The 26790-nt window shown below is 39.0% G+C and overlaps 1 protein-coding gene across 2 annotated transcripts in view; it reads right to left on the bottom strand.

Annotated features, from left to right (window-relative positions):
- Positions 1-25822, bottom strand: part of SCAMP1 (secretory carrier membrane protein 1) — a 47391-nt gene extending 21569 nt beyond the window's left edge. Inside the window, exons 1-2 of one of the 2 annotated variants that reach the window (XM_010582858.1) lie at positions 25798-25822; positions 11971-12048 (exon numbers count right to left, since the gene is read on the bottom strand). Coding sequence is in view for 1 of the 2 variants with exons in the window: in XM_010582857.1 (XP_010581159.1) it covers positions 11971-12048; positions 23992-24066 (153 nt within the window). In the remaining variant the exon portion in view is untranslated. Of the gene's footprint in view, positions 1-11970; positions 12049-23991; positions 25187-25797 lie in introns of those variants that run through there. The other variant, XM_010582857.1, reaches the window with a different exon arrangement.
- Positions 25823-26790: the final 968 nt, after the last annotated feature.

Genomic DNA, 26790 nt, shown 5'->3' with positions numbered 1-26790 from the left:
GTGTAGACATTGTAGGCTTAGGGACATGGATTAGTAGTGGACTTGGCAGTGTTAGGTAAACGGTTGGACTCAATGATCTTCAAGATCTTTTCAACCTGAATGAGTCTATGATTCTATGAAGCTGGTTAAAGACAGTTAATACTGCTACTCCTTATGATGGAGCATTCTGTGATAAGGAAAAAGGCCTGTATGAGAACTCCTACAAAAACCAGACAACCATCAAGAGTCTTATCATCTCCTGCTTCAAACATAAGATACAAAACCTGCACTAGAGTAACAAAAAGCTACTGAACAAAAACTCTTATGCATTATGTATTGTGGGCCAGAACAATGCTACAAAAGCCAAAATAAAAAAGCCTGATTATAGTAGCTCTGTGGCTAAAGTAACAATAGCTTTGAAAGCATAACCGATAAGCAGCTGCATGCTAGACTAATGAGCAAGACTGTTCAGAATCTCCAGCAAGGACTACAGTAGCTCTCCCGTAATACTGTAAAAAGTAATAGTACTATTACATGTAATACTGCAAAAAGGTGGATTGTCAGATTAGAAAATATTTGAACAATTAATTCAAAATATTTATCCTTGAAAGATGCTTTGTCCCAACAGCCTGCAGTACTGCTAATGACTGTAACATGCATATATGCTTATGAATAAAGGAACCAATCAGAAAGCTCACTAGAGCTACATAATCAAAGATGTTAGCCAATAGCATATATGATATACGACATTAATATAAGGTACTAATTATGTACAAGATTCTTCCGATTCAGATTTCTACATTGTTTAGGTTCCACTATATGCTAGCTGGCCATCTATATGGTGTTAGAATTGCTGTCTACTGTGTACATAATGACAACTGTGTAAAAGACCCAGTGCCTAGGTAAAAGCCTGTGCTCCCTGGCAGAAATGAGACTACACCAGTGATTTGTAGCAGGGGCCATGCATCCTGGAATCCTAAGAAGTCAAGAGGGGCTGGAGAACAAAAGCTGTTAAGGGATGTTACAAAGGCTACCACTTCCAGCAGACTCTGGGACCTGGGGACTCCTCCTTTTCGACTGCTAGAGCCCAGTCCAGTGCACTTTGAGACCCTCTGAGGGCTCTCCATTCCAGTCTGATGGAGACAGCTATTGCTTTCCCGCTTCCAGGTTCAGCTAGCAGCAAGTTGAGTGTGTATTCCAGGCATGCACACAAACACACACAAACCCGCACACACCAAGGACACTAGGATGGCCAGCCACACAAGTTGCCACAGCACACCCACATAACACTATCAGAACTATGTAGAACGTAGTTACAGAGTCGTACCCCATTCCTCCTCTGCAGCTGATCAGCACTGAAGTTCACTATTGAAATCACATGCCTCACTCTAGATTTACAAGCACACCAACAGTTGCAGATCCCTCAGATGTGAGCAGTAAGCCCTCAGCCTGTCTGATATACTTGGCTGGACCTGGAGCTATCTTACCTGGTGTACAGGTTTCCTCCTGTTTACCAGTTAGCCCAGCTTGACGTTCACTAGAAGATTCATGCATGCACTCGTACACTCATGTCACAAGCAACCTCCATACTCACAGCTCCCTCAAACACCAGCACAGGCTCTCAGCTTGCCATATATCCAAGCCCAGATCCCAGACTCCCTTACTCACTTTTGGCTCAGACTTTGAGTCTTCCCAGAGAGAGGTTTTCCTCCTATTTGCCAGCTAGTCCAGCTTGAAGTTTGCTAGTGAATTACACATACACACACAGAGGAAAACACACTGGTCCCTTCAGTTGCTGGCACCTCAAACACGTGGGCCCTATGGGCCCCTGGTCCCTCCAGCTGCTGACACCCAGATGCCCAGTTGTTGACACCACAGACATATTGACCACTACTACTTGGGGTCTGACCACGTTGCTGGTATCTAAGCCTCTCACTCTAGTCTCTCCAGTTCTTGGCACCTAGACTTCGCAGTGCTCACAGATGTGGTAGAGAGTGAAATGTCACAGATAGACAGTTAAGAAAGGATTTAACAATAACTGCAGCAATTAGGCATATGGCTGTCAGACAAGTGTACTGACTGGTAGCAACTTACATGCAACCAGCCCCTTTTAATCCATCCTCTTCTGTAGTCTCCTCCTTGTTCCTCCCCAGTCTCCCACTGCTCCACATCTTTGACTATTCCCCTAAATATTCCTTAATAAATTTTGCATAGTCCCACAGGCTCCCCTCGACTATCCATAATATTCATACTTATCTTGTTTCTTCCTTCTTATTAGTTAAAAGTCCAGGTTGACCCTCTTCAAAGCCCATAAATTAGTGGCTGAAGAGTTTTGGTCTTCCATTTCGTCTCTGTTACCACTTACCTATCAGGTGTTTCTGCTTTTGTTTATTGCTTTCCCTTTTACTTATTACTCCCTTTAAACTGAATAAAGTCTGTGACCTTAATGAACAGATACTTTCACATTCTACATATCCTTACAGTAACCAGTATAACTGACCTGATTATTTGGACCATCATGGAGTTTTGCAACAACTGAAAGGCTATCATGGCTTTTACAAGGCTGGTACGTGATTAAGAATCACATACATCTTTGGATACTCTGTAATAATATGAATGGGATTATGGTCTTCCTTCAGGTCTCAGCCCCTCAAAAACAATACAGCTGTATCACTGTAGTAAGATGAAGGAGGATACTTCAGGCTTATTATTTCAAGCACTGCAGTGCAAGGGAACAGCTGCCTTGAGTCTCATGTTGTTAGATCTGCGTGCTACAGTCCATTACTTAACACAGGAATGACAAAGCAGTCAATGCAACTTCATGTCTGTTGGAAGGTTAAAGCCCCTGTCTGTGTAGAGGTCTGCTAAAAACCAACAAAATAAACCCTAAACAAACAAGAAACCCAACCAACCAACAAAAAAAGCATTTATAATTAGACTTCTCTGTGACCCCTCCCCCCCGCCCCTACTTGCCCAGTAAAGAACTTGCACCTTCTGGCCTCTTAATTTCTTGAATCCTTTTAAGAGCTTTTTCTACAGTGAGTGTGACAGCTGTCACTTTTCCTTCTGCTGGTATGAAGCCAGCTGAGATACATTCCAATTAATGCTTTAGCAATCTTCCATCTTAGTTTACTTAACACTCAGCTGACTTCTTATTTCCAGCAAGTTACCGCTTCTCTAAAGCCTATTTTGTTGAGAATTCAAATTTAAGACACTACCCCTGTAAAGAAACAATTCATTCAGTTTTTTTCTACATCATTATCTTCTGTTAGTACTCTTGCTTCCTGCTTTCCAGAAAGAAAGTTTCTCAAGTTGTTCTACAAGTTTTTCCTCAGAGCTTTGAGTTTGCCTTACAGTTTCACACTTAGCTTAGCAGAGTTTAAACTCTGAAGTTTTCTTCAAAAATAGATTCCACTTTTCTAAAGGCTGTCTTACCCCAGTAGCACACTTGACAAAGCAGCAAAAAGCCAGCATGGTTAGTTAGTCTCTTCTTATGGTGCATTTAAAGCAGCTATTTTTGAGCTACAGTATGCGTACACCATTCATGAATGTTATTCTGTGTTTAATATCACTTATGAGTTATATAATATCACTTGATGGAATTAGTGCATGATGTTAGAAAAATACAAAGAGCTTGTAAGAGAATCAGAGGTAGTTAGAAAAGGTAAGGAAAAATCATGTATCTGCTTCAACATCCACCGTTGATTATTGCTGGCTATCACTCCAGAACTTCTCTTAGTTTGTTATGTGTATTAAGAATACAAGCCCAGCAAAAGTTGCATTCCAGCCACCGTATTCACAGGATACAGCCAGTTGCTGAAATATAGTAGCATTTCTTCATTAAGGGCAGAAAAAGCCATGCATGTTTTTGTATACTACCATGTTTTCATAATTACTTACCTTGGCTTCATAATGCGCGCACAAGGGAACAAAGTGTCAGTGCTCAAATCCACCTCAAATGGTGGAAGTTCAATACTGCTTTAATGTGTTTATTTTTCCAGGTTATTATTCAAAGATCACAATTCAATGCACAACAGGCACAGGTATTATAAATCATTTTCTATAGATCAAGAACCTAATGAAGAAAGCATTCCAATCACAGAATATCTCAAGTTGGAAGGGACCCATAAGGATCACTGAGTCCAACTCCCTGCTCCTCGCAGGATGACCTAGCACTAAACCGTATGACTAAGAGCGTCGTCCAGATGCTCCTTGAACTCTGACAGGGTCGGTGCCATGACCACTTCCCTGGGAAGCCTGTTCCAGTGACCAACCACCCTCTCCATGAAGAAACTTTCCCTAATGCCCAATCTGAACTGTCCCTGACACAGCTTCATTCCATCTCCTCATGTCCTATCGCTGGTCACCAGAGAGGTGGAGATCAGCACTCCCCCCTCCGCTGCCCCCCGTGAGGAAGCTGTAGGCTGCGATGGGGTCACCCCTCAGCCTTCTCTTCTCCAAGCTGAACAAGACAAGTGACCTCAGCTGTTCCTACTAAGTCTTGCCCTTGAGACTTTTCACCATCTTGGTCACCCTCCTCTAGACATGATCTAACAGTTTGATGTCCTTCTTATACTGAGGCTTCCAAAACTGCACACAGTACTCGAGGTGGGGCCACACCAGCGCGGTGTCAAGTGGGACAATCACCTCCCTCGACCAGCTAGCTGTGCTGTGCTCGATGCACCCCAGGACACAGTTGGCCCTTTTGGCTGCCAGGGCACACTGGTGACTCATATTCAACTTGCCATCAACCCAAACCCCCAGATCTCTTTCCAGGGGGCTGCTCTCCAGCCTCTCGTCCTCCAGTTAGTACAAATAAGCAGGATTTCCCTGTCACAGGTGGAGAATCTGGCACTTTCTCTTGTTAAATTTCATATGGTTGGTGATTGCCCAACTCTCTAGTCTATCCAGATCTATCTGTAAGGCCTCTCTATCCTTGAGGGAGTCCACAGCTCCTCCTACCTTAGTATCATCAGCAAACTTACTTAATGTACATTTAACTCCTGCATCCAGATCATTTGTAAAAACACTAAAGAGCACCGGCCCTAAAATCAAGCCCTGGGGAACCCCACTGGTGACTGATGCAACCCCATTTACTATATACACACCTCTCTGAGTCCAACCCACGACCCAATTGTTCATCCAATGTATTATGGACTTGCCTAGCTGTGTGCTGAAAATTCTGTCCAGAAGGACGTTGCAAGAGACAGTATCAAAAGCTTTACTAAAATCCAAAACCACCACATCTACTGGCTTCTCTTGGTCAACTAGATAGGTGACCTTGTCATAAAAGGAAATTAAGTTAGTTAAGCAGGACTTTCCCCTGGTGAACCCGTGCTGGTTATGACCAATGACTGCGTTGTCTTTCAAATGTTTTTCAGTAACTCACAGAAAAACCTTTTCCATAAATTTACCAGGCACTGAAGTGAGACTGACATGCCTGTAATTACCAGGGTCTTCCTTCTTACCCTTCTTGAAAACTGGGACATTTGCCAGCTTCCAGTCAACTGGTACCTTTCCAGACTCCCATGACCATTGAAAAATAATGGACAGAGGTCCCACAATAACATTGGCCAGCTCTTTCAGTACCCTGGGATGAATCCCATCAGGCCCCATAGACTCATGTGCATCTAGCTGGAACAGTAAGTCTCAAACAACTTCAGAGTCCACTGGGAGTTTATGATAACCCCAGTCACAGGGCTCCAGGGGTCCCAGGGCCCATCATCAGTGTTAAAGAGACAAAGAAGGCATTAAACATCTACGCTTTGTCTACATCCCTATTTGTGAGGTGACCAACCTCATCAAGTAATGGACTGATGTTATCTCTGATCCTCCTTTTGCTATTAACATATTTTAAAAAGCCCTTTTTGTTCTCCTCCACAGTGCCTGCCAGCTTGAACTCTAATCGAGCTTTGGCCACACAAATTTTCTCCCTACAGTGGCAAACAGAATCTCTGCAGTCCTCCCACGTCATCTGTCCTTGCTTCCCATGTCCATACACCTTCCTTTCCACCTAAGTTCTAGAAGAAGATCCCTGCTCAGCCAAGCCGGCCTTCTGCCCCATTTGCTTGACTTCCAACACTTTGGAATTGCCTGCTCCTGCGCTCTTAAGAGATGGCTCTTAAAAAGTGACCAGCATGAAACCATTTTAAATTCAGGTTGCACTAAGTCTTCCTATCAAATGGAAGTACTCATTTTTATAACCCTAATCAAAGCTGAGAAGCAAAAAAAATCCCACAGCTACTTAACATGAAACAAACAGAAGTATCCTGCTGCCTCGGAAAATCATTCGGCTACCAAAAAAAAAAAACCCCAACACAAAAATGAAAAACATAGCTGTACAGTTTGGGATTTTTCTAGAAGCAAGAAGTACTGAAGCAAAATCAGAGAAGGTACATCTTCAAGCTCTAGCACTGTGCAGCAGATCTGGAGAACTGCATGGACTTAAAGTTCAGCTGACATACAAGATTATCTATTATTGGACTGATGTAGGTAGTAAGGAAAGGGTACAGGATACAAGAAAAAAAGAAGGAAAAAAATGGGTTTGTGATAACATTTTATCAGAAACCACTTAATGTCTTTTTTTGTCCTATAAATATGTTTCCCAGTATTCAGTAATAACTGGAAAAACGGAAGTTCAATAAAAATGCATAAAAGGCAAACAAACAAGAACCAGGGAGCACAGAGGTTATGCACACTAAGCTTTAATGCAAACAAGGTACTCAAAACAAGTGTTGCTTCATACATGCAAATAAAACATACTCAATAAAAGTAAAAGAAATAGTAATTTATTGGCTTGGTAGACAAAACAGTAAGGCAGACAGTTCTTTCTACAGTTATTAAAAAGACAATACAAAACACAATTCTACAAGTCAATGTCTCACATTAATTTCCAAATATAGACTAAGCACAAGTTTGCTCTAATTGCCATTTCTGACGTTAGCTCAATTAAGAATTAAACTAACTTCACAAAAGAGCTGCAAAACAATTCCAGTAAAAATATCTGTTGGAATGTTAAGTAGCATACAGTAGGTTCCTTACATTCTGAAATGGAAATGTATTTGCAAGCCGTTGTATTGAAAAACTGACTGAAATGGCCCAAGTGCTATTGTACAAGATGCATGAAGTCTAAAATTGGAGGCATTCTGGAAAGCAATAGCTCAGATCTAGGTTTTTAAAAGGTTTGCAAGGGATATGCATTTAATACACACAAAACCTGTACATAGTAAATCATATTGAGGAAATACTATTACCAAGGGGTCAGATTGAAGTTAGTTATAGGAGCAATTGATTTGCTATTTAGAACCAAAAGCAAACACTCACTTTTTTTAAGGTCACCTCAAATGTTTTATCAGCACAAAAGATGCAAGTGGGAGAGAGACACTTGGTCAATAACTGTCAAAATCCTGAAGATGTCAAATGAAGTAACTGCAAGAACTACTTTTGAGAATTAATGGACATTTCATAAAGACACTGAGATCCATAACAAATAAGCAGAAAAGGAATTCTCATCTGTTAGTGTACTTTTGTCTATGTTATTTTCATTTTTATTGACATAGGTTTCCTAGGAATAAAAATTGCTGAGGCATCTTTGAAGGAAACCAGTGAACTTGGCACTTGCCAGGGGACTCCTTTAACCTTGACGAACATCTTATGCAGTTCATACCAGAGTACCCAAAAACTACTGTGCTTTCTTTTGTCTCAGAAGTAGATGAGTAGACATAGGCTTCTCCGTTGAGTTCAGGGCCGTAGAAGTCAAGCCTCTTTCTTCCCCTCTCAAATTTAACAGTCCTATCCATTCTTCTGGAACGTGGAAGACTTGGCCCCATGGCAGGCATAATGAAAATTTCAAAACAAGACTTGATCCATGTTTCTTACCTGAGTCAAAGTCATCCCATAAAAATTCTTTCATTTCCTAATATCATACCGACTGGACCAAAGTCTGGCTTACTCACATAAAAGGATAAAGCTGTATAATTCTGCCATAATCAACACATAATTTACTAAGTATAAGAAATGAAACAGATCCATTCTGACTCCCTTATGGATCAGCATACACATGGGGCTGTTGGGAAAAGATGATGCTGCTTTTATTACACAGCATGTTACTTGTTGTAACACAGCAAACTAATTAGATATTACGGGGGGGGGGGGGGGAATCACTGTTAAGAACTGCCAAACACTGGAACAGGTTGCCCAATGAGGGTGCAGGATCTCCATCCTTGTATATATCCAAAACTTCCCAGGACAAGGTGCTGACGAATGCAACTTAGTGACTCAGTTTGAATAGGGGGGGTTGAAAAAAATGACCTCCAGAGGTCCCTTGCAACCTATGCCTTGGCACTTACTTTGTCATACCTGTCTGTCCATGTGCTGTTGGTTGCCTGTCCAAGTGCTATTGGTGGCTTAGGGATTTGGGTATGGAAGAGAGATAGCCGACTGACAGCCTGCGTAGGATTGATGAGACATTCACAGGAAGAGAGAGTCAGCAATTCTGTTTTTATCATATCATATCATGATATACCACCCATATTTGGATAGGGGAACTAAGTCTACTGTTTTTAGAGACTTTATTTCACAGGCCCATGGTCTTTTACGATAAGGTACTTATATCCTGAAATTCAATCAACCCCACTTTACAACACCCCTTTTTGTTCCTACCCCAAATGCTACTTCTGGGATAGATCTTTTTATTTCATGCCTTGCTCTCACAGCTGCACTGGGAGAAGCAGCAAATTATATGACCTCTCAAAGAGAAGAAGTTGGCTGAAGATAAATGCTCAAAATTAGTTTTCTCTTTAATAGATTTCCCCATGTGAGTGAAGTAGTCCATTTATTGGGGGCAGGGAGAAGACTTCCAAAAGAAGCCAGGTGTGGATGGTCAGTCTGGTGTCTTATAAACACTTCACTGAATTTGGGTGCAAGACAGGAGGGAAGCTGCCCAGGAATTTACTGGGAAAAAAAAAAAAAATCCATCGAAATATGTCTCTTAAAAACAAAAAAAACCCAACTCTACCAATGATTTCTTCCAAATTTTTAATACAGCAATTTGAAAGTGATTGCTATATGCATTATTGTGTCTACACGTTATGCATCTATACACAGTGCTCGGAGAAGTTCAACATGCATTAGCAAAACTTGTAGAAGGAGGAAGAGATTAAAGGCCTCCTTCAACAGTATTTTCATTAAAAGATGAAGCAAAAATACTAATTGTCTGATCACATCTGTTCCTTGTTGATTTCAGAAACATGACAAAAGACACAAAGTCATCTCCATGGTGACTGTTAAAGCTGGCAATAAAATCACTGAAGATGCAGGCAATGATATTTAATCTGACATTTATACCATTCACTGAAAACATTGTTTAACAATCAAAAATAAGACAGGCTTTGAAATTTGGTAAGAAGAAAAAAAAAAGAAAAAAAAAAAGACTCCTGATTTCTCATGTTAGATATCAGCTGGTGACACTTGAGCCCTAAAATCTCCTATGCCCATTCACTTTCCTCATTACGTCTTACATGTTATTTTCCCACCAAACTTCCCACTGCAGATGTGAAGGATAAAAGTTGACCGAGAAAAGGTGAATGCACTGAAATAATTAAAAAAAAAAAAAAAAAAGAAGAAATTAGAATAAGGAATACCAAGAAAAAGTAGAATTTACTGGGTTTTTTTATGCCCTATCCTGATGACCAAGAAAGAACTGATAGGAAGCATCTCCCTTGGCAAAGGGAGAACACAACTGAGCTAAGATAACGAATGTCAGTATTCACAGTTTGAAGTCACTTTCTCACAGAAGAAACATTCCTGTCTGGATTTGCAATGGAGAAGTGTTTTTGCACTCCAGCATGCTTTATTAACTTGAATTTGGAGGGAAGGGGGAAAGAAGGTTAATGCTGTGTTAATGCTATAGACTGCAAGATACCTACCATCTTACCACTACCACTAGAAATCTGGATTTCCAACTGAAGCATACCATTCTCAGCTTCCTTAAAAACTACAACTACACATTGTTATTCATAGCGAAACAACATCATTTTAAGTCTTACTGACCAGCAATTCTCAAACTAAAAAGCACAGAAATCTCCAGGACATACTTTGCTACCACCAGCTTGTATCCTTTCTGCTCACTAGCACCATTATGGTTTCCAAATGTTAGAAGTGGGATTACCTGCACAAAACTGTTCAAGACGACTCAGCTTCTCAACAAAGGTACAACAAGGAACAGCAGCAAATCAAAGCCCCCAGAAACTATTTGGATGTTTTTGCTCTGCACAGCACACAAAATGCAGAGTAATTTCTATCCCTACCCTGAAGGACATTGTAATCCTCCAAGCCCAAAATTCACAGACCCTGCTCCTACCTCTGTTCATTCAATCTTTAAAGACATTCACTTCCAGTCCTGTTGCATACATTTATTTGTACATGCATAGTATGCTCTCCTCTTGCATACAAAGCTGGTAGGAAAGAGAGGTGAGTACATGGAATTGTGAGCATCTCCTCAGGTACCTAAGCACATTCCTGCAAAAGCATATAATTACAGAATAAATACTTACATATTCAGCATCCACAAGAGACAGAGAGAGGAAGGGGAGTATCATCTAAAGGTTGATTACTACTGCACTCTTAGCTGAACATGCTTTATTCTTTCAGCCTTGCTTTCTGCAAGAAAACCTGTCAAAGTTCTTTTCCTCTACAGAAAGAGAACTGCTCATTCAACAGACAGTTTTTATGAATTTGGTAACATCCCATAGATTATTAATTGAACCACAGTGTATGAATATAGCACATACTTAGGAGATCTGAACACTGACTTAAAGATTTCCTCCATCCTCCCGTTTTTTCTATAAGAGTGACATCTGTAATGAGCAATTAGAATTTTTTATACATGAACAACTGACTGTTCAAAGCCAGATAACCTTAACCATATACTTCGGTTTTTCTTTTCCCGCAGAGCTGCATGTAAAAATAAATACAAAATCAATAAAAAATGTCAGACTGTCTTTCTAATTTATGGTCAATACAAAGCAATTTTGAAACTGTTCAAGCTTCAGAAAGATAAATCAAACATAATTCATGACATTGTGAGTTTGGAGAAAAAGATTTTGGAGACTTATTTAATACTGTTGCTAGTTGTAAATATTCTGCCTTAAACAGCTGATCCAAGGCATACTCAGAACCAAGGTTCTTCCAGTCTAGCATTTTAAACACCGTATGAAGCCTTACTGTTGTACTGCAAAGACTCAAACACCAACATTCCCTATCAGCACTACCAGATTTGCCATAAGAAATAAGCCTACATTTGAAAAAGACAATATTTTAATGTTTATAAATTATACTGACAGACAGTAATCGTCCATACATTTTGCTCATCTTGCACAAGATCTCCACTGTCAAAAGTAACTACTGAAAAATGCTCTTACAATATGAATTTACTACCCCATTCCTTGTATTTTCCCCTCCATGGGTGAAAATAAGCACAAGGTAAATTAAAACTATACAAATTAGAGGCAAAAACCAACTGTGTTTCTTGGACATAAATTATTCCATTCACTACAGCACAACTACTCATAGCCTGCAGACTGTTACTTAAATGCAATGTTTTTCTTATTCTGAACAGCACTTTTATTAAGTGAAATGGAAATCAAAAGCAAGACGCTGGGGAATAGGGCCACAGTCACAAGCTTTAAAGCAAGTAAAATTCAGAAAAGCGTAAGGACAGACTACCAGAAGTCTTACTGAACACAGGAAAAACTCAGTTTTGTTTTGGTTCCCTTTCAGAGAGCCACTATCCTTAACAGGTCAAAGCTCACTTAAGTCAACCCACCCACTGAATCCTCCAGATACTTGATGGGACTATCTATCCTTACACATCTTCCATTACCTCTAGCTAGCCTGTCACATGTTTTATACTAGTCCCAAACTCTCAAAACAATAACTCACAAACCTTACCTAAAAAGATTAACAGCAAAATTAAGAAATAAATGTGCTTACTGTTCTTGAATCAGAGAAAGGATTGTACTCATCTAGCCCTGGAGGAACATTTCTTGTCACTTGTGTAACAGAAGGATCCTAGAAGAGAAAACAGTTCTGTCAATGTATGCACATGTATATAAAGCAACAAGTCAACATTTATATGATATAAAACTCAGCTTTTGCTTCAATCTAAAAAAAAAAAGGTTTGTTCTCACTAAAAAAGCCTGTAAACATACACCTCGTTCTCTGTCTCCAAAATGACATCATTCCATTCTGAGCTTCTCATAAACCTAGATTAACACAGTCTAAAAGGAACCCCATCTGTCATACGTTTGATTTATAAGGAAAAAAAGCTTTCAATAGAGAAGGGAAGAAAACTGTATCCTGCTATGTTGACCACTGGACTCCACAACTATACACCCAAAAAGCACAACAGAAGAAAAGAGCTTTCTGTAACTCTTGGTTTTCCCCATGCAGAAGTACCTCCAACATCTTCAGGAATAGGAAAAGCATTTCCCAAAAATGAAGCTGAGGAAACAGTGTCCCATAATGCCAAAAGCACCTCTGGTTCACCTTCTACCCAAACTGGTAGAATTAAGAAAAAAATGTAATTTTTTTCCTCCAGTGAACTATACAGTAAGAAAGACTGCTTGAGGTTTAGCTCAAGAAAGCTACTTCAGGAATTCTCTCTGCTAGAGACAGGGAGGCTTTGTTCTGCAGAATAACAGAAGTGCCCACTACCATAGCCCACACTAACTTCATATGAAGAAAAATTTCACTTATTCCATGTGATGTCGGGTTCCACTACATTGTTTCTGTGCCTTAATTTAATGTTTTTGCATCTTCAGAACATAAGAATGGATGAAAGGAAAGTTTTCTTGAAAATCAATAAATCCATGTATTCAATATGGATAGTTACATTTATATTTACATAAATGCACAAAACAAGTGTACGATATTTTATATGCACATCAAATATACAAAATAACTGTAAATATACTACTTATTTATAACTTATGTATAAATTTACTTATTTTCTTAATTTCAACATTCTAGTTCAACATTAGAAAACAAACTGGAGTTGATAAAGACTGGGAAGGTGGTAAGTATTTGCATTTATATACATTTACATTCATATTTCCTTTAAAGACAGCTACATTTAAAACTTCTACATGAAATATTTGTCTGATTTTTTTAAAAAATACAGTTAAGTGACTTAATCTACACTTAAGTAAACATACAAACTATTAAGCTACTGAAAAATAAAATCTAGATTCTTAGGATTAGCATCTATATTACAGCATTAGCTTAGTCTTGGCAGCAGTAACTTAATCTACAGATGCAGGAACAGTATTTTCTTAATGGCTGCACTCAACTTATTTACAGCCAGAAAAAAAAACCCCAAAAAACCAAAAATGAGGGCAGCGTACCAATCAACTCTAAAATCCTGATGGATACAGCAAATGAGAGTAAGTCTGGTTTTTCCACTAGCTACAGTCACATATTTATTAATATGAGGCAATTAAAATTTTTTTACTCTAAAAAAGGTTTAAGACAAGAAAATTATTGCTTCAGAAATTAAAAAATTGTATGTTGCATATTTTAATCAAATTTATATGCATAAGCATACATAAAAACTACCTTTCTCATCACATCAGATGCTACCACTTTTGGCTAAAGCATACATTTAGCTGCAAAGCACTATTTTAATGGTGACTGAAAAAGACTCACCCTTTCTATAAATATTGCATGCAATTCAAAATCAGCTTTCCTCTTTGACTTACACCATAATTAGTGATTTCAATAAAGCCACCCTGGTGACAGTCTCCCCCATGTTTCCCATGTTTTTTAGTTACCATCCTGGAATTGAATACACTGTTCCAACTAAAAGCTCATCAGGTCTTGCGTGAGCTGATGGACTAATTCACTGTAACATGTTCTTTCATCAAATGACTGGCACAAAATATTTTGCAGAAGAACAAAAAAAACAAGGGAAAGTATATGTGTGGGGAGAATGTTGTCAAAATTCAACTACAAATCATTTGAAACATTGAATAAAAAGATCATAAAAATAAGGGAAGAATTAAATCTGACGTTTGAATTAGGCATTAGTTTAGTAGACTTGTCAGTACAAGATCAAAAAAGATGAAGTTAAAAACGAAGTTAATAACACAATTTCATAATTCAATATACAGGATGGCAGAAAGTTGTATACACAGCTGAAAACTTTTAACTTATTGTAGTGGGTCCACCCTAGCCAGCAGGTAGGCCCCCACCTAGGTGCTTGCTCACTGCCCTCCCCAGTGGATAGGGGAGAGAATCAGAAAGGCAAAAGCAAGTAAAACTTGTGGGTGTTGAGAAAAAGGCAGATTAATAAGGGGGGAGGAGAGGTAGAGGTAAAAAAAGAATAAAAGGCCACAAAACCCCACAAGCGATGCAAAGGCAATCACTCACCACTCCCACCAGCGGACAGATGCCCAGCCAGCCTCTGAGCAATGGTTACCTTGGAACATCCCCACCACCACGACCAGCACCACCAATGTTATTGCCGAGCGTGATGCTATACAGTAAGGAATACCTCTTTGGTCAGTTGGGGTCCGCTGTCCTGCCTGCATCCCCTCCCAACCTCTTGCCCTACCCCAGCCTACTCCCAGGGGGAAGCAGAGTCCAAAACAGAGAAGGCTTTGCTTGATGCTGTGCAAGCACTGTTCAGCAACAGCTAAAACACTGGTGCCTTACCACCACTGCTGTGGTCACAAATCGGAAACACAGCACCACAGGGACTGCTGTGAAAAAAATTAACTCCATCTCTGCCAGACCCAGTACGCTTATTCTAGCCTTTACACATTAGTGCAAATTAGCAGACCATAAAACACTGTTCTTTGTTCACGCTTTCAGTATGGTACCCCTTCCAGAAATCCTCTCATACCATTCCCTCTTCCACACATAAAAATGTTCAAGTATAGACACATATGAAACTAGTGATAGCTAACCATCAGCCACATAGTGAAATGGTATGTCTACGTTACTAAAACTCAAATAGCACTTAGTACTTTTAAGTTATATCAGCTGCTTAAAAAGTGTATTTCCGCACTAAACTTCTGTGTTTGAAGAGTGCACGATTGTGCCTGCAAAGGACAATAAATGCCATTATTTGAATAACTAGTGTTATCAGACTCATGAGACAGCCACTGAACAGCAGCAGATTTCCAAAAAGCAGGAGTGAGTGGTCAAGTCAAATTCAGAAGAGCAATCTATACTTAGAAATACAATATGCAAACAATAATAAATATCTGATGAAGAAAGACTTTTTTCTCTGAGTGTTTTAGAGAAGACCAAGGGGGAAAAAGTTTCTCAGATCTCTTCACAAAGCTATTGTGACATTCTAACACTGACAAATGACAGGGAATGTATGTTGAGCCAAACAAGCTTACTACGTCAGAAGTCTTACTACTAGAAAGAAGTTGTATGCTTAAATACGTACAGTGAGTAGAGCAAGAAGCTCTCCATCAGAAGCCCATTCTCATTTTGAATTACCAATTGCTATACGTCTGCCAAATATTGCTATTGTTTGCAAAGGTAGCAGCAGCAGCTCTGAAAAAAACCTGACTCAGAGGACACTCATTATCAGCTCTATTTAAGAAAACTTTCATTACCCAGAGGGAAAAAAAACCCCACCAATTATAGTTGTACTGAAATACACAAATTGAACCCCACCATGGCAAGTAGCATTCAAATTCTGCTCTCAGAAAACCTGAATTACACAGTCGGGACTTCAACAGAAGTCCATGGCCTCGTCTCTTCCACAAGCAGCAAGACTCAAGAACTAAACCAGAGATCACAGGAAAAGAAGAGAAACCTCAGAGTTGAAGGAGGCAAGCACTAGCCTGGAGATCTGTACCTCTCCTATACCCATCCACTGCAATCTTCTCTAATGCTACAGCTGTCCTCAGCATGGAAAGAAACAAGCTCTTCATAGTCTGTGTGCCCAGGTGTAGGCTGCTAGACTTCAAACTGGTCTGCATACCTACAGTGCATCGAACAACTGACACCAACAGGAGCTGCACTTCATGTTTCAAAACACTACTTACAGCATTTCTGAAGAGATTAGACCTGACATTCCAAAGAATTACTTTGAATCATTTACCTTACACTCATTGCATCTCATTTTAAATATGCAGCAAATGCCAACTTGTTTAAACAGTGAGAAAAACTGTGAAGCACTCAGAATGCTGCAGAATAATAAAACAGTGAATTCAGAAGTTAATTGGGGTTTGAATAATGAATACGAACAATAAATGTCATGCAGGACCACACACTCAAAGAAAGAGTGACATTTATATGAATGCTATCAAATTTCTATGTTGCATGACATATTCTAGTGGTTAAAACAGTGAAAACTTTAATATTCTATAGGTGTAAGTCAATCTAGGCTGGCATAACTTGTGTTTCCATATTTGGTATTCCACCCAGATAATAAAGTTAAATGCATTAATTTTTAGTTATTTTTGTTTTTTAATGTTAAGATACAGAAAAAAGCCATAAAGACAAGTTCCAACAGTTGATAATATACAGACACCAAGACAAAGCAGCAGCATGGCTGGAACCATCAAATATCCAGAGACCTCAACTTGCTGCATGATTTAAGTGATTAAAAATTGGGTTACCCTCTGCAAATAGAGAAGATTGGGAATTTCTGGGACAGACTTTAAATATCTGACGTCATCCACTGAATGCAGCAACTGCAAAATGCCCTGTCCAATCTCAGGCTGAGAAAGCTATGTCACAGTGGACCAGTACTTCTGCCTGAATTGGACCTGCCCTTGCACTAACTCCTTGCCACAACCTGATTTTACTCAGTGACCCAGCCAGTCCCAGTCCCTGCTCCTCTGAGGGCTGATCCCTGTAATTCTCATCTTGTCCAACTCCTTGTTCCCTCCTTCCAATTCACACTTCCTTCTCTAGCCTAATCTCACCCAAACTCCTGCCAGTTCAGCCCCCTGCGTTTCTGACCTTTTTATTTAACTATTAGTGATACCAACCATGGAAGAGGATTTAAGAAGAGGCCATTTTTCGTACCTAGGTACTGTGGCTATTGGTGCACTTAAGCCACACACAGTCATTTCAGATGATATTTTCAAGATCTGAATTCGTTCAGGAGACTGAAGTTGTAAGAAACCAGCACAGCTTAATTAACTGTTTTTCAACTAATCTTTCATTTTACCTACTTCTTGTAGTTCCTCTCCTACAACGTCATTCTCAAAAGCAAAGATTAGCATCATACTCTTTGAATCACTAGGAGTCAGGTACAAGAAGCACCCCAGTATTTACATCAAGAATGGAAAAGTCAGTCAGAAAAAAACCCAAATGAAACACAAACAAACAAAACAGAAACCAAAACCACAACACATTTATATCTCACATTGACAAGAGCACCTATAGATCTATTAAAAATGTCTCCTGTACCAGGTTAACAAATTATGCTCACATCACTCAGATATAAATAAAATTAAGTGAATTCCCATTTATCACGGAGGGTGTACAAACACAATTAATTACAAGTGAGAATGTTTAAAATGGAGCAGAATAATCCAATCTATGCAAGTTTTTACAGCTTTTAAAAAAAAAAAGCAACAACTTTAGACCAAATAACTTTAGACCAAAACTAGTCATCAGCTACCAGGTTTCATTAATACAGAGGAGATTAGCAAATTAAAGACCGAAGAAGTAGATACATCTGTAATGATGCTTTGTATTACTGTTCACCGGGAATGGGTCCAACATTGTTCCACCATGAGTAAAATGCTTTGATAGCATACCTAATGCAATCATATTCTGAAAAACACCATCAGCTAAGTTTACACTGTTATTTGTGATTTTGATTTAAGTGAAGAGAAAGTAGTGAACTCAGAATCATCCCCTCCGAACTGTCCTTCATGTTGTTAAAAAAAGTTTTCACTTTTGAGGTACACCCATTCTTCTACCAAAAAGACCAAAGCATTTATCTTGTGCACAAATACTTTACCATGGAACGACAGCAGAAAAATAAACAGCTAAAAATATAACAAAGATAATATGACCTTGTGTTGCCTCTTTTTTTTTTCTAAGTGGAACTCAGTAAGTGACAGCAGTGCTCTGCACAGAACATGTAATTTACTTTACTATTGTTCAGTTTGCTCCCAAGGACAAGCAGGGAAGTAAAAGCAATATCTTATTGCAGAGGTCAAGAAACAGGGTTTATAAACGCCCATTCTAAACCCTGACTGGGATAGAGATTATAATTGTTTTGCAACACATCAGCAACTGAAAACAAGAATTTCAAATAAAAATCACATAACCTAAGTAGAACAAAAAAAATTGTTGGTAAGAGGTACAGGGAAAAATGCATAAGATACTTTTACAAGGAAAAGAACAGAGGGTACTTGTAACTGCTAAGGAAATGGGATAATAAGGTCAATTTTTAACACTGATTGACAAGGGCAAGTGAGCAAGACAACTAAGTATCTTCCAAGACTTGGATACCAGGAATATTATACATCAAAACAATAGAATAATCATGTTGTTCGGAAAAAGCAGAAACTGAAATGCTGCTCTTAGAAGTGACAGAATTCTTTTTTTTTTTTTTCCTTTCTTTCTTTTTTAAATTTACATGCAATTCAAAGGACAGCACCAAGTATCTGAGTAAACTGACAGAAGTACACCTGGTTAGTCCTAGGGAAAAAAGACTAAGGAGAAACAATATACTATGAACACAAAAAATGAAGATTTTAAATGAAGAGGATTAATTACTTTTAGTGAATGAAGTCAGAAAAAGAAAATATGGAAAACACCTTATCAGTTACATAGTTCCTTAAGTATATTCAAGGGAAGAATAAGCTACTGAAAACAACTGTAGAAATCTTCATTTTTGACCTTAGTTCTACATTAAGTTCAAGAGCTAAGAATGATCTCTTAATGACTGGAGTAGTTGCAATGTAAGCTGAGAAAACAGTTTTCCGCATCACAAAAACCCTTAGAAGATGAAGTCTCTTTATGTTATCAATAATTCACTGTATCAATCCTACCACGTCCCTCATCAGTCACTGGCTACCCTTAAGATCTGTCACCATAAAATTTTTCTCTTCTACTTCAAGATCCCCACAAATAAGTTTATCCAAGCTAACTGCTTTACCAGTTGCTGGTATCAACCAGCCTTCACTTTGCCAACTTCTTTGGCATTTACTGTTCCAGAACCAGCTTCACCTAGCTATGCATTTTCCCTGTTGCTTTTTGTGCTTGAAAGTTCCCAGAAAGCAAAAGAGGCACAACCCCTATCTTACCCTCCAAACTACCCAACATGCTCAGCAAAGATGTTACTCCTTAAAAAAACTCTGACTGTATACAGAATAGAAGCAGAAGCCAGAGGTCTAACAGGACCAAATCCAGACTGGTGAATCCACCCTAGGGAAATCATGAGATTAGATCCACAAATCTAGCAAAGTCAATCTTGACCAACAAGGATTTCTTATCCCTACCACTCCTACTGAAAGGCTTTGTTTTGCTACGTGAAAAGGATAAACTCTATTCATTTCAAGTTAAGCTCTTCAATGATTATCACAACTTATTCCCTATAACCACTTCATATTAGCCTTTTCTAAATGTGAGTAACACTAATTGTACACTTTCCAGTAAGAATTCATCCTGAGGTTTGTTTGGGGGTTTTTTTTGTAGTAACAGTTGTACTTCCTGCTTTCTGTTGAGTACTTCCCAAGATCACACCACCAGCTCAGAAAATTAAGCAAAAATGCAATGAAAAAATGCCTGAAACTATGTTTGTTGGTCTGAGGTTTTTGATTTCTCAAAGAGAAAACTATGCATCCCACTTTTCATAAACGAGTTCTGGAAAGCAATCAAAGCTATTGCTGTTTCAGTTTAAACTCTCCATATGATATACTTTGCTTTCACTATGTCCTCATTTTGGGGGAGAGATTTCTGACAAAGCTTAGCTTTTGAGGATAAAATTGGGAGAAAAAAATTTATTTGGCCAGCAATGGATATCAAAGTTTTCTTACTCCTGTGTTAACTGCTGCATTTCAGCTTTTATATTAGGACCTGACACTTGGAAAAGAAGATAGCCTACACATGAAGGATGTGTTTTTCAGTCCCATAACACTACATTCAGCCAGATGAAGCCTCTGAAATTGCAATTTGTACATGTTCAGTAAACATTTGGTATAAATCAAAGAGCTAAACTCCCCAAAGACTTCCTCCCTGTTCATGCCACAAGCTGCACATGGAAAAGTTAAGTTTCAAGAAGCTACTGACGTTTTGATGCAGTGTCAAACATTGCTGGTTCTTCATGCTTTCTTTCTTCATCATCCCAGGCCCAAGAATGAGTAAAGGTGCAGAAACTGTGTTCACAAACAGCAACTAAATTGAGATTTCATTTTTGACTATTCTAATAATACACTAGCTGTATAAACAGTTTACATTTAACCATATAAAGGAAGCCTTATGTATTGCACCAACAATAATATATTTTAACCTATGATTAAAAACCACTTACTACAAGAAAGAATTGTCCTTAAAGGTTACACATGTAACACCTGGAGGAATTAATTACTTAGAGGCAAAATAAAGACTATTTCTGTACTTCTAATAATAAAATAAATAAAAAAAAACAACAAAACAACTGAGTAACTGCTACAACAGTTCTTTCACAATTTCAAGTTTAACGTCTCATTCACTGATCAGTCATTTCCCACCCCCCTCACAGAATGATATTCAAAAGATTTTCACTCTAGCACTACCAGAACACAATTATTAAATAGGACAGCACAAAAGTAGCCAACTGGTTCTTATACTTCATTCTCATGCAGTGCCTGCTACATGCCACATTATCTCATGGAAGCAGAGCTACAAAGGGTTCTGAGCTACTAAGCAAGGCAAATTCCCCACCTCTGAAGCCAAAAGAACTTCAGAGGCTCACAAGGCCAAATTTGTCCTAAAACTTGCACCAGCCCCATCTTGCAATGGAGTACTGGATGCCTAACAAAGCCTCATCTCCATCTCATACCTATTCTCAAATCTTTTTCCTCAGCTCTGAAATGTGTGTTACATTCCTCTTTGTAATATTAAATCTCAATACATAGTGCAATAATAATAGTAATGCAATATGTGCTAACACTTTACTGAAAATCTGGAAAAAATGCAGGTATAACTGTTACTGAATACCTATTAGAACACTTCATAGTTTTAATAGATTAGAGTGCAGTTACAGCACTGATGAAATGTACTCTTCAAAGCTAACTACCATGTAGGGCAGCTAAAGGACACTTCCAATACCATGATGTTCAGCATTAAATTATGCAAGATTTAGGGGAATTTGTAAGTTTTGAGGTCATGAAGGGAAACCAATTATTAAAGTCAGAAAAATATTTGTATTTTATGTCCTTTACTAATTTAAAGACAGACAACTTAATTGGGTATATTTCAGTCATATAAAAGAATTAAAATTCAGTTATGCATATAGGCACACAACACAACTTTTGAATTCTAAAGCACAAACACTGCAGAAACACATCAAGAAATCAGGGTCCTGATCCCTCAAAAATAATTAAGACTTCTCTTTCTTCCTGTAAGTTTCTATCACTTTAGCTTCACTTGAGCAATCAAGGTGTAAACATTATAGATTCTGCTGCCACACAAGGTAGCAGTCATTTGCACTATTAGCTTCAGCATCAAACATCCAGCTTGTACTTCCTGCCAAACCAGATGGAAGATTAATTTGTGCTCATGTGAGTCAGATTAAGTGTAATATCCAACTTAAAACTGGAATTACCTCTGCAGTAAATTTAAGCTCTAACATATACTTAGCTCTAGTGACTCAAGTAATCTGCGACCTCAGCGGGAGCAATTCAGGTGCCTAATGCCATTTTTACATATCTCAGAGCATCTTTGACATCCACACAAGAATGGCAGTCATGACAGAACTACATAAGATCTGTGTCTTTTTGGAGCAACAACTCAAACATGACCACAGTTTGGATACCTAATCCCACCCAAAGAAACTACTCACATAATTAACATTACATACATTTGAGAGTTTCCATGATTGTGTCCTTCCACACTAAAACTGAACAACACATAGGCCATTCTGTTCAAAACTTCATCCATATCACATAGAGGTTTGGCTTTTACCTAAAGGTCACCATTCACATTTAAACAGAAATGTATCTCAGTTTTCAGTCCTACCATAATTTCTATAGTACCAAATACCTGCACCTGTTCAGAGCTCTAAATACATCAGATGAACCGACCCAATTAATCACAGAACACAGTTTTTAAAGTCACGATTCCACAGTCACTCATAAGTAACTGTTTCATATGTTTGGATGACTGTAACAGCCAGCCCACAAACCTTTTACAGTCTGTCAGCCAAGCCACAAAGGCCTGTGAAATTCATAGCTCTACTTAAAAAAAGAATTTCTTCTCTTTGTAGTAGTATCATTCCCCTATAAAAGAAAAAAAAAAAAAGAAACACAACTACAGAAACAACACATTTTTATTGTATGTGAATTGCTGAATTGCTTCAGATCAAGTGAAATTTACACTGGGTTTTGAGAGACTGCTGTTTCAGAACCTTTGTATCCATATCACCTCCCAGGTGGTCAGACCCACCTCATCACTAAGAACTTCCCTGGTCATCACCAGACTGCTGGCTGACCCTGGTTACTTGCCCTGGACCTGATCCTGCCCCTGACTTGACTTTCTAACTTGGGCTCAGATCTGCCTCCTCTCTATGGATTTGTCTAGCACTCTAGACTCTTGGCTGAACACAGTTACCATCACTGGATCTGCTCTGCTCACCCTGTTCAGGTGTTGTGGGACTGCAGCACTTGTCAGTGAGAACTTTACCAAATGTGAATTCATACTCACAAGTTATGACAAGTCCTTCTCAGTGAAAGAAATGAAACAGCTTTCATTATTACTCTGCTTTCATTTATGATACTTGAGGTCACACCAAATGTGTACTTCTTCACAATGCTGCTACATGAAATTATAGCAGGATTATCATGTCTTCATTTGTATGGTACATGGATGCATTTTCTTCTGTTACTTATCTGTTTCATTACCTCCTGTCCTTCAAACTAAAGCATGTCTTGGTTTGTTGGTACAGCATCCAGACGATGGCTATTTACAGAGGAATACTATAACTTCAAAAGCATATCAGCCTTTGGGTTCAGTTCAAGTTTGGTTTGGTTTTTTTAAAGAATAAAAAAAGAAAAAGCAGAGGTTAAGTAGCCACTGTCTCAAAATCAACAATGTTTTATGATCCATCCAAGTAAGCTAATACTTGAAAGAAGAAATTCTATTTTACAAACTAAATTTCATTATTTCCAGTAGATACTAAACCAGAAACTTAATTTAATTTCAGGTTTCCAAAAGAATTAACTACCCAAAATACTGAGAAAACTAGATGTTTCTGCTTTACCTTTATCTTCCCAGAGAACATATTTATTTGATTCAACATCAAGCAAGAATCTCTGCTGAAATCTTTTTATTAAAAGGCATGAGAACAGTCACAGGAAACCTCAAGTAGATCACAGACAATTAGTAAAACCAAAATATTTAAGAAGGATCTATCTTTAGACCTTGGCAACAGCTCTTCCACGTGATGCACCGCACCCCCCCCCCCTTCTCTGCCATAATACTTTGTGCTATTACATTAGCACAGGAAGTGGTTTCAAAAGTAAGGAAAACAACTACTCACATCATACTTTAAATTATCAAGCAAAGACAAATAAAAATATGAGTATATTTGAATAAGGTGTTCAGACAACACGACTTAGGTTTCAGGGTCCATCTGGAAATACTAGTTCTATGGATAAAGTATTTTAAAGCACATGGTAAGAAAAAACTTAAATGCAGACATGCATGAATACCCACTAATTTCAAAGCTGTTATGCCAATGAGATGACAAACAAGGTTTGGCTTATATATGAGGCCTTCTGCCCCTTCAAGTTAAACGTGTGGACTAGTAAAGGTGTGCAAGATTACCTTTTGTGGGCAGTGGAATGTGATGGAAAGATTGAAGGAAGTCAAAAAAGCCTCTGAAAAAGGAAAAGCATACATTTTTCCTAAACTAACTTCTGCAAATGAAAGAAATCCAGAACTGTGCTTAACAGTGAGCTTCAAGTTACAGAGAAGTTGTTACAGCATCCTTTTATCATGATGCATTGCAGATGGGAAGTAGAGCGTGGATTCTCCCTGACAGCTACAACAGAAGTCCTTCCCTGAAGAGAAACTGGAATAAACTATTGCACTTTAAGCATCGCCTTCAAACTGCAAGTATGTTTGAGGTAGGTCCCAAGCTCAGGTCTCAGAAACTACATAGGACAAGCTACCTCAGCTGGTAAGTGATGCAGGGACAACAGTACTGCTTCCAATACCCCTAACCACTCTTCGTATGTATACACAAAAAATTTTGCTAGATGTTATTTTCATAACTGTTACAAAAAGTGAGGAAAAGCACAACATATTTTTGTTGCTGAAGACACGTTCTAGAAAAATGACACCTTTTCAGTGCTTGTGCCAAAACGTATTTAAAAGAACAAAGCTCACTGCCATTGCTGCCAGTCCAAACTATTTCTGGCAACACCCTCAATGCCAGGGCTGCTGTTCATCTGGAAGGTCATTGCACAGCATCAAGTAAAAACACAGTGTCTAGCCTAAGGAATACTACTGACTAAATTTTATGACCATAAAAACCAAACTAATGATTCAGACAGACTCCAACGAAAAAATGTCAGTAACTCTATGCTTCCAGCAGCTACCTGCACAGAAGTATGCTTGAAATGTGACAGCTCAATTTTTAAAAGGCTTAATTATTCCAGCTGACATTCTAAACTCACTGCCATATACTATGTGTGTGCGCTTTAAAGCATCTGTTGCATTAAAGGGTAAAGAAGTTTGGCAGAAAATAAACCCCCTTGTGTTCCAGCTTATCCTCAGATGTCAGAGGAGCTGGGGGCAGCTAGGTTTAATTTCTGACTAATGTCCAATTCAGTTCTGTAAGTCCGGTTGCGTTCAATGTGTTGAACTATCACGATGACAGATGCACTTAATAGTGTACTGCGCTGTCAGCTTAGCCACGTTCAATGCACTAGAATTACCAGACTTAGGGAGTTTGGTTGCGTTAACAAACTATTACAACTAGATTAATGAGCAGAGCAGTTTATTAAAGCAACAGTACAGGTTCTTTTGGATTGCCGGTGATAAATACACTGTCTGCAAAGCACATGCAAATAATAATACAGTTGACTACAAGCACAATAGATTATGGAAAAACTCTATAGAGATTTCTAAGTTTCCCAGGGAGGCACTCGGTATAACAGAAGGTTTGAATCTCACCCAATAGGTGTCCCTTTGGCGGGGGGCGGGGGGGAAGAGGTGCGAACCTTTGACTGATCCCAGAAGTCAGCGATGTCCTCCCAACTTCTCTATCATGGTGTCTTCCCTAACAGTCTTCCTCTCTTAAGCCCTTTCATATTTTCTTATTTTTTAGGTGGAGCTTGAGTGACTCTAGTCATACATACCTTTACTTAGATTGGTATAAAGTTCTCTCACTTTACTTTTAAAGGTCTATGCTAGAGAAAATTCAGAGCGCATGCTCAGTGAGGGGTGGTCGCACCTCGGAGGCAGGTAGTTTTTGGGATGGAGGTGTGTTTTGGTATTATAATGAGATTACAATGAGCAAAGTTCACCCAGGGAACATGATTTAGCGTGTCACTACTCCAGAACTGGGGACTTATGATACAATTCAGAAGTAAGGCAATAGCATTGACAGAACTCCCCTTATTTCACCTCCTTGCTTCACTCGATTCAATGCAGGGACCTTCCATTCTTGTTCCAGTAGTTCCAGCTCCCCATCCCTGCAGTGATATCACAGAGCCTGGCCAGTGTTTCCACTCCACTCCACCCTCCGCGTTGTTTCTCTTAAGAGTCAGCAACCCAACCTCCCCTGGTGTTGCTAACATCTAAGGTTGCAGGTTATGTTGCTTAGGGAATTATTATGGAACAGATTTCTTGCATATCCACTGCATTCCACCCTGGAGCTGCACCTTCCCTTGGGCGGGGGGGGGGCACGGGACAGACACACATATCAATAAGTCACCTCGAGCAATCATTCCACAAGCATCAGCATGAAATAAAATGCAGCAAAAAAAAGTTTAGTAAGATTATTAAGGTAAGTAGCTCAATAAACTAGTTGAACTGGATTCAAATAGCAAAGGAAGAAATGATAAGAAGGGGAAGCATCTAAGGAGGTCAGCTCATTTTGACAGAACATGAAGCCAGAACAGCAGGTGAAGAAACAATTCTCAGATATGTGACAAGTCAATAGTGCGCAAACTAAAAGCTTTAGAATACATTACAACGCAGCATTTTGGGATGCAGGGTAGACCTTATGCCCAGCCATCAGTACCCTGCACACTTCAGAACTAACGTAAAAAAGCAAGTAAGCTTGACAGAGGCTGGGAGGAGGCTAGAGAGGAAAAAGGGAGTAAATTCACTGAGCTTAACTATCTGGGTCAGTCAAACGGAAGAAAACAGACTGTAGTAGTATTATATGCACACAAAGTTACCGCGTAAATCAAGAAGCCTTTTTTTTTTTTTTTCCCTTCAAAACAATCCACCCGAAACGCTATTTGTGTTATTTTAGCAAGAGAAGGAAACAGAGAAACCTGAACTTGTGAAGCGGCTACGCCCGCTCCCAGGGCTTCCAAAAAACCCCTGCTTACCCTACAGGCCCCCCCAGAGCCGTCGTGCCCCAAGCCTCGCGGCGGGCAGCCCCCCCCG

Source organism: Haliaeetus leucocephalus, unplaced genomic scaffold (genome assembly GCF_000737465.1).
Source record: "Haliaeetus leucocephalus isolate CR32 unplaced genomic scaffold, Haliaeetus_leucocephalus-4.0 Scaffold849, whole genome shotgun sequence".
NCBI classification, from domain to species: domain Eukaryota; kingdom Metazoa; phylum Chordata; class Aves; order Accipitriformes; family Accipitridae; genus Haliaeetus; species Haliaeetus leucocephalus.
This window is presented reverse-complemented; position numbering and strand designations above follow the sequence as displayed.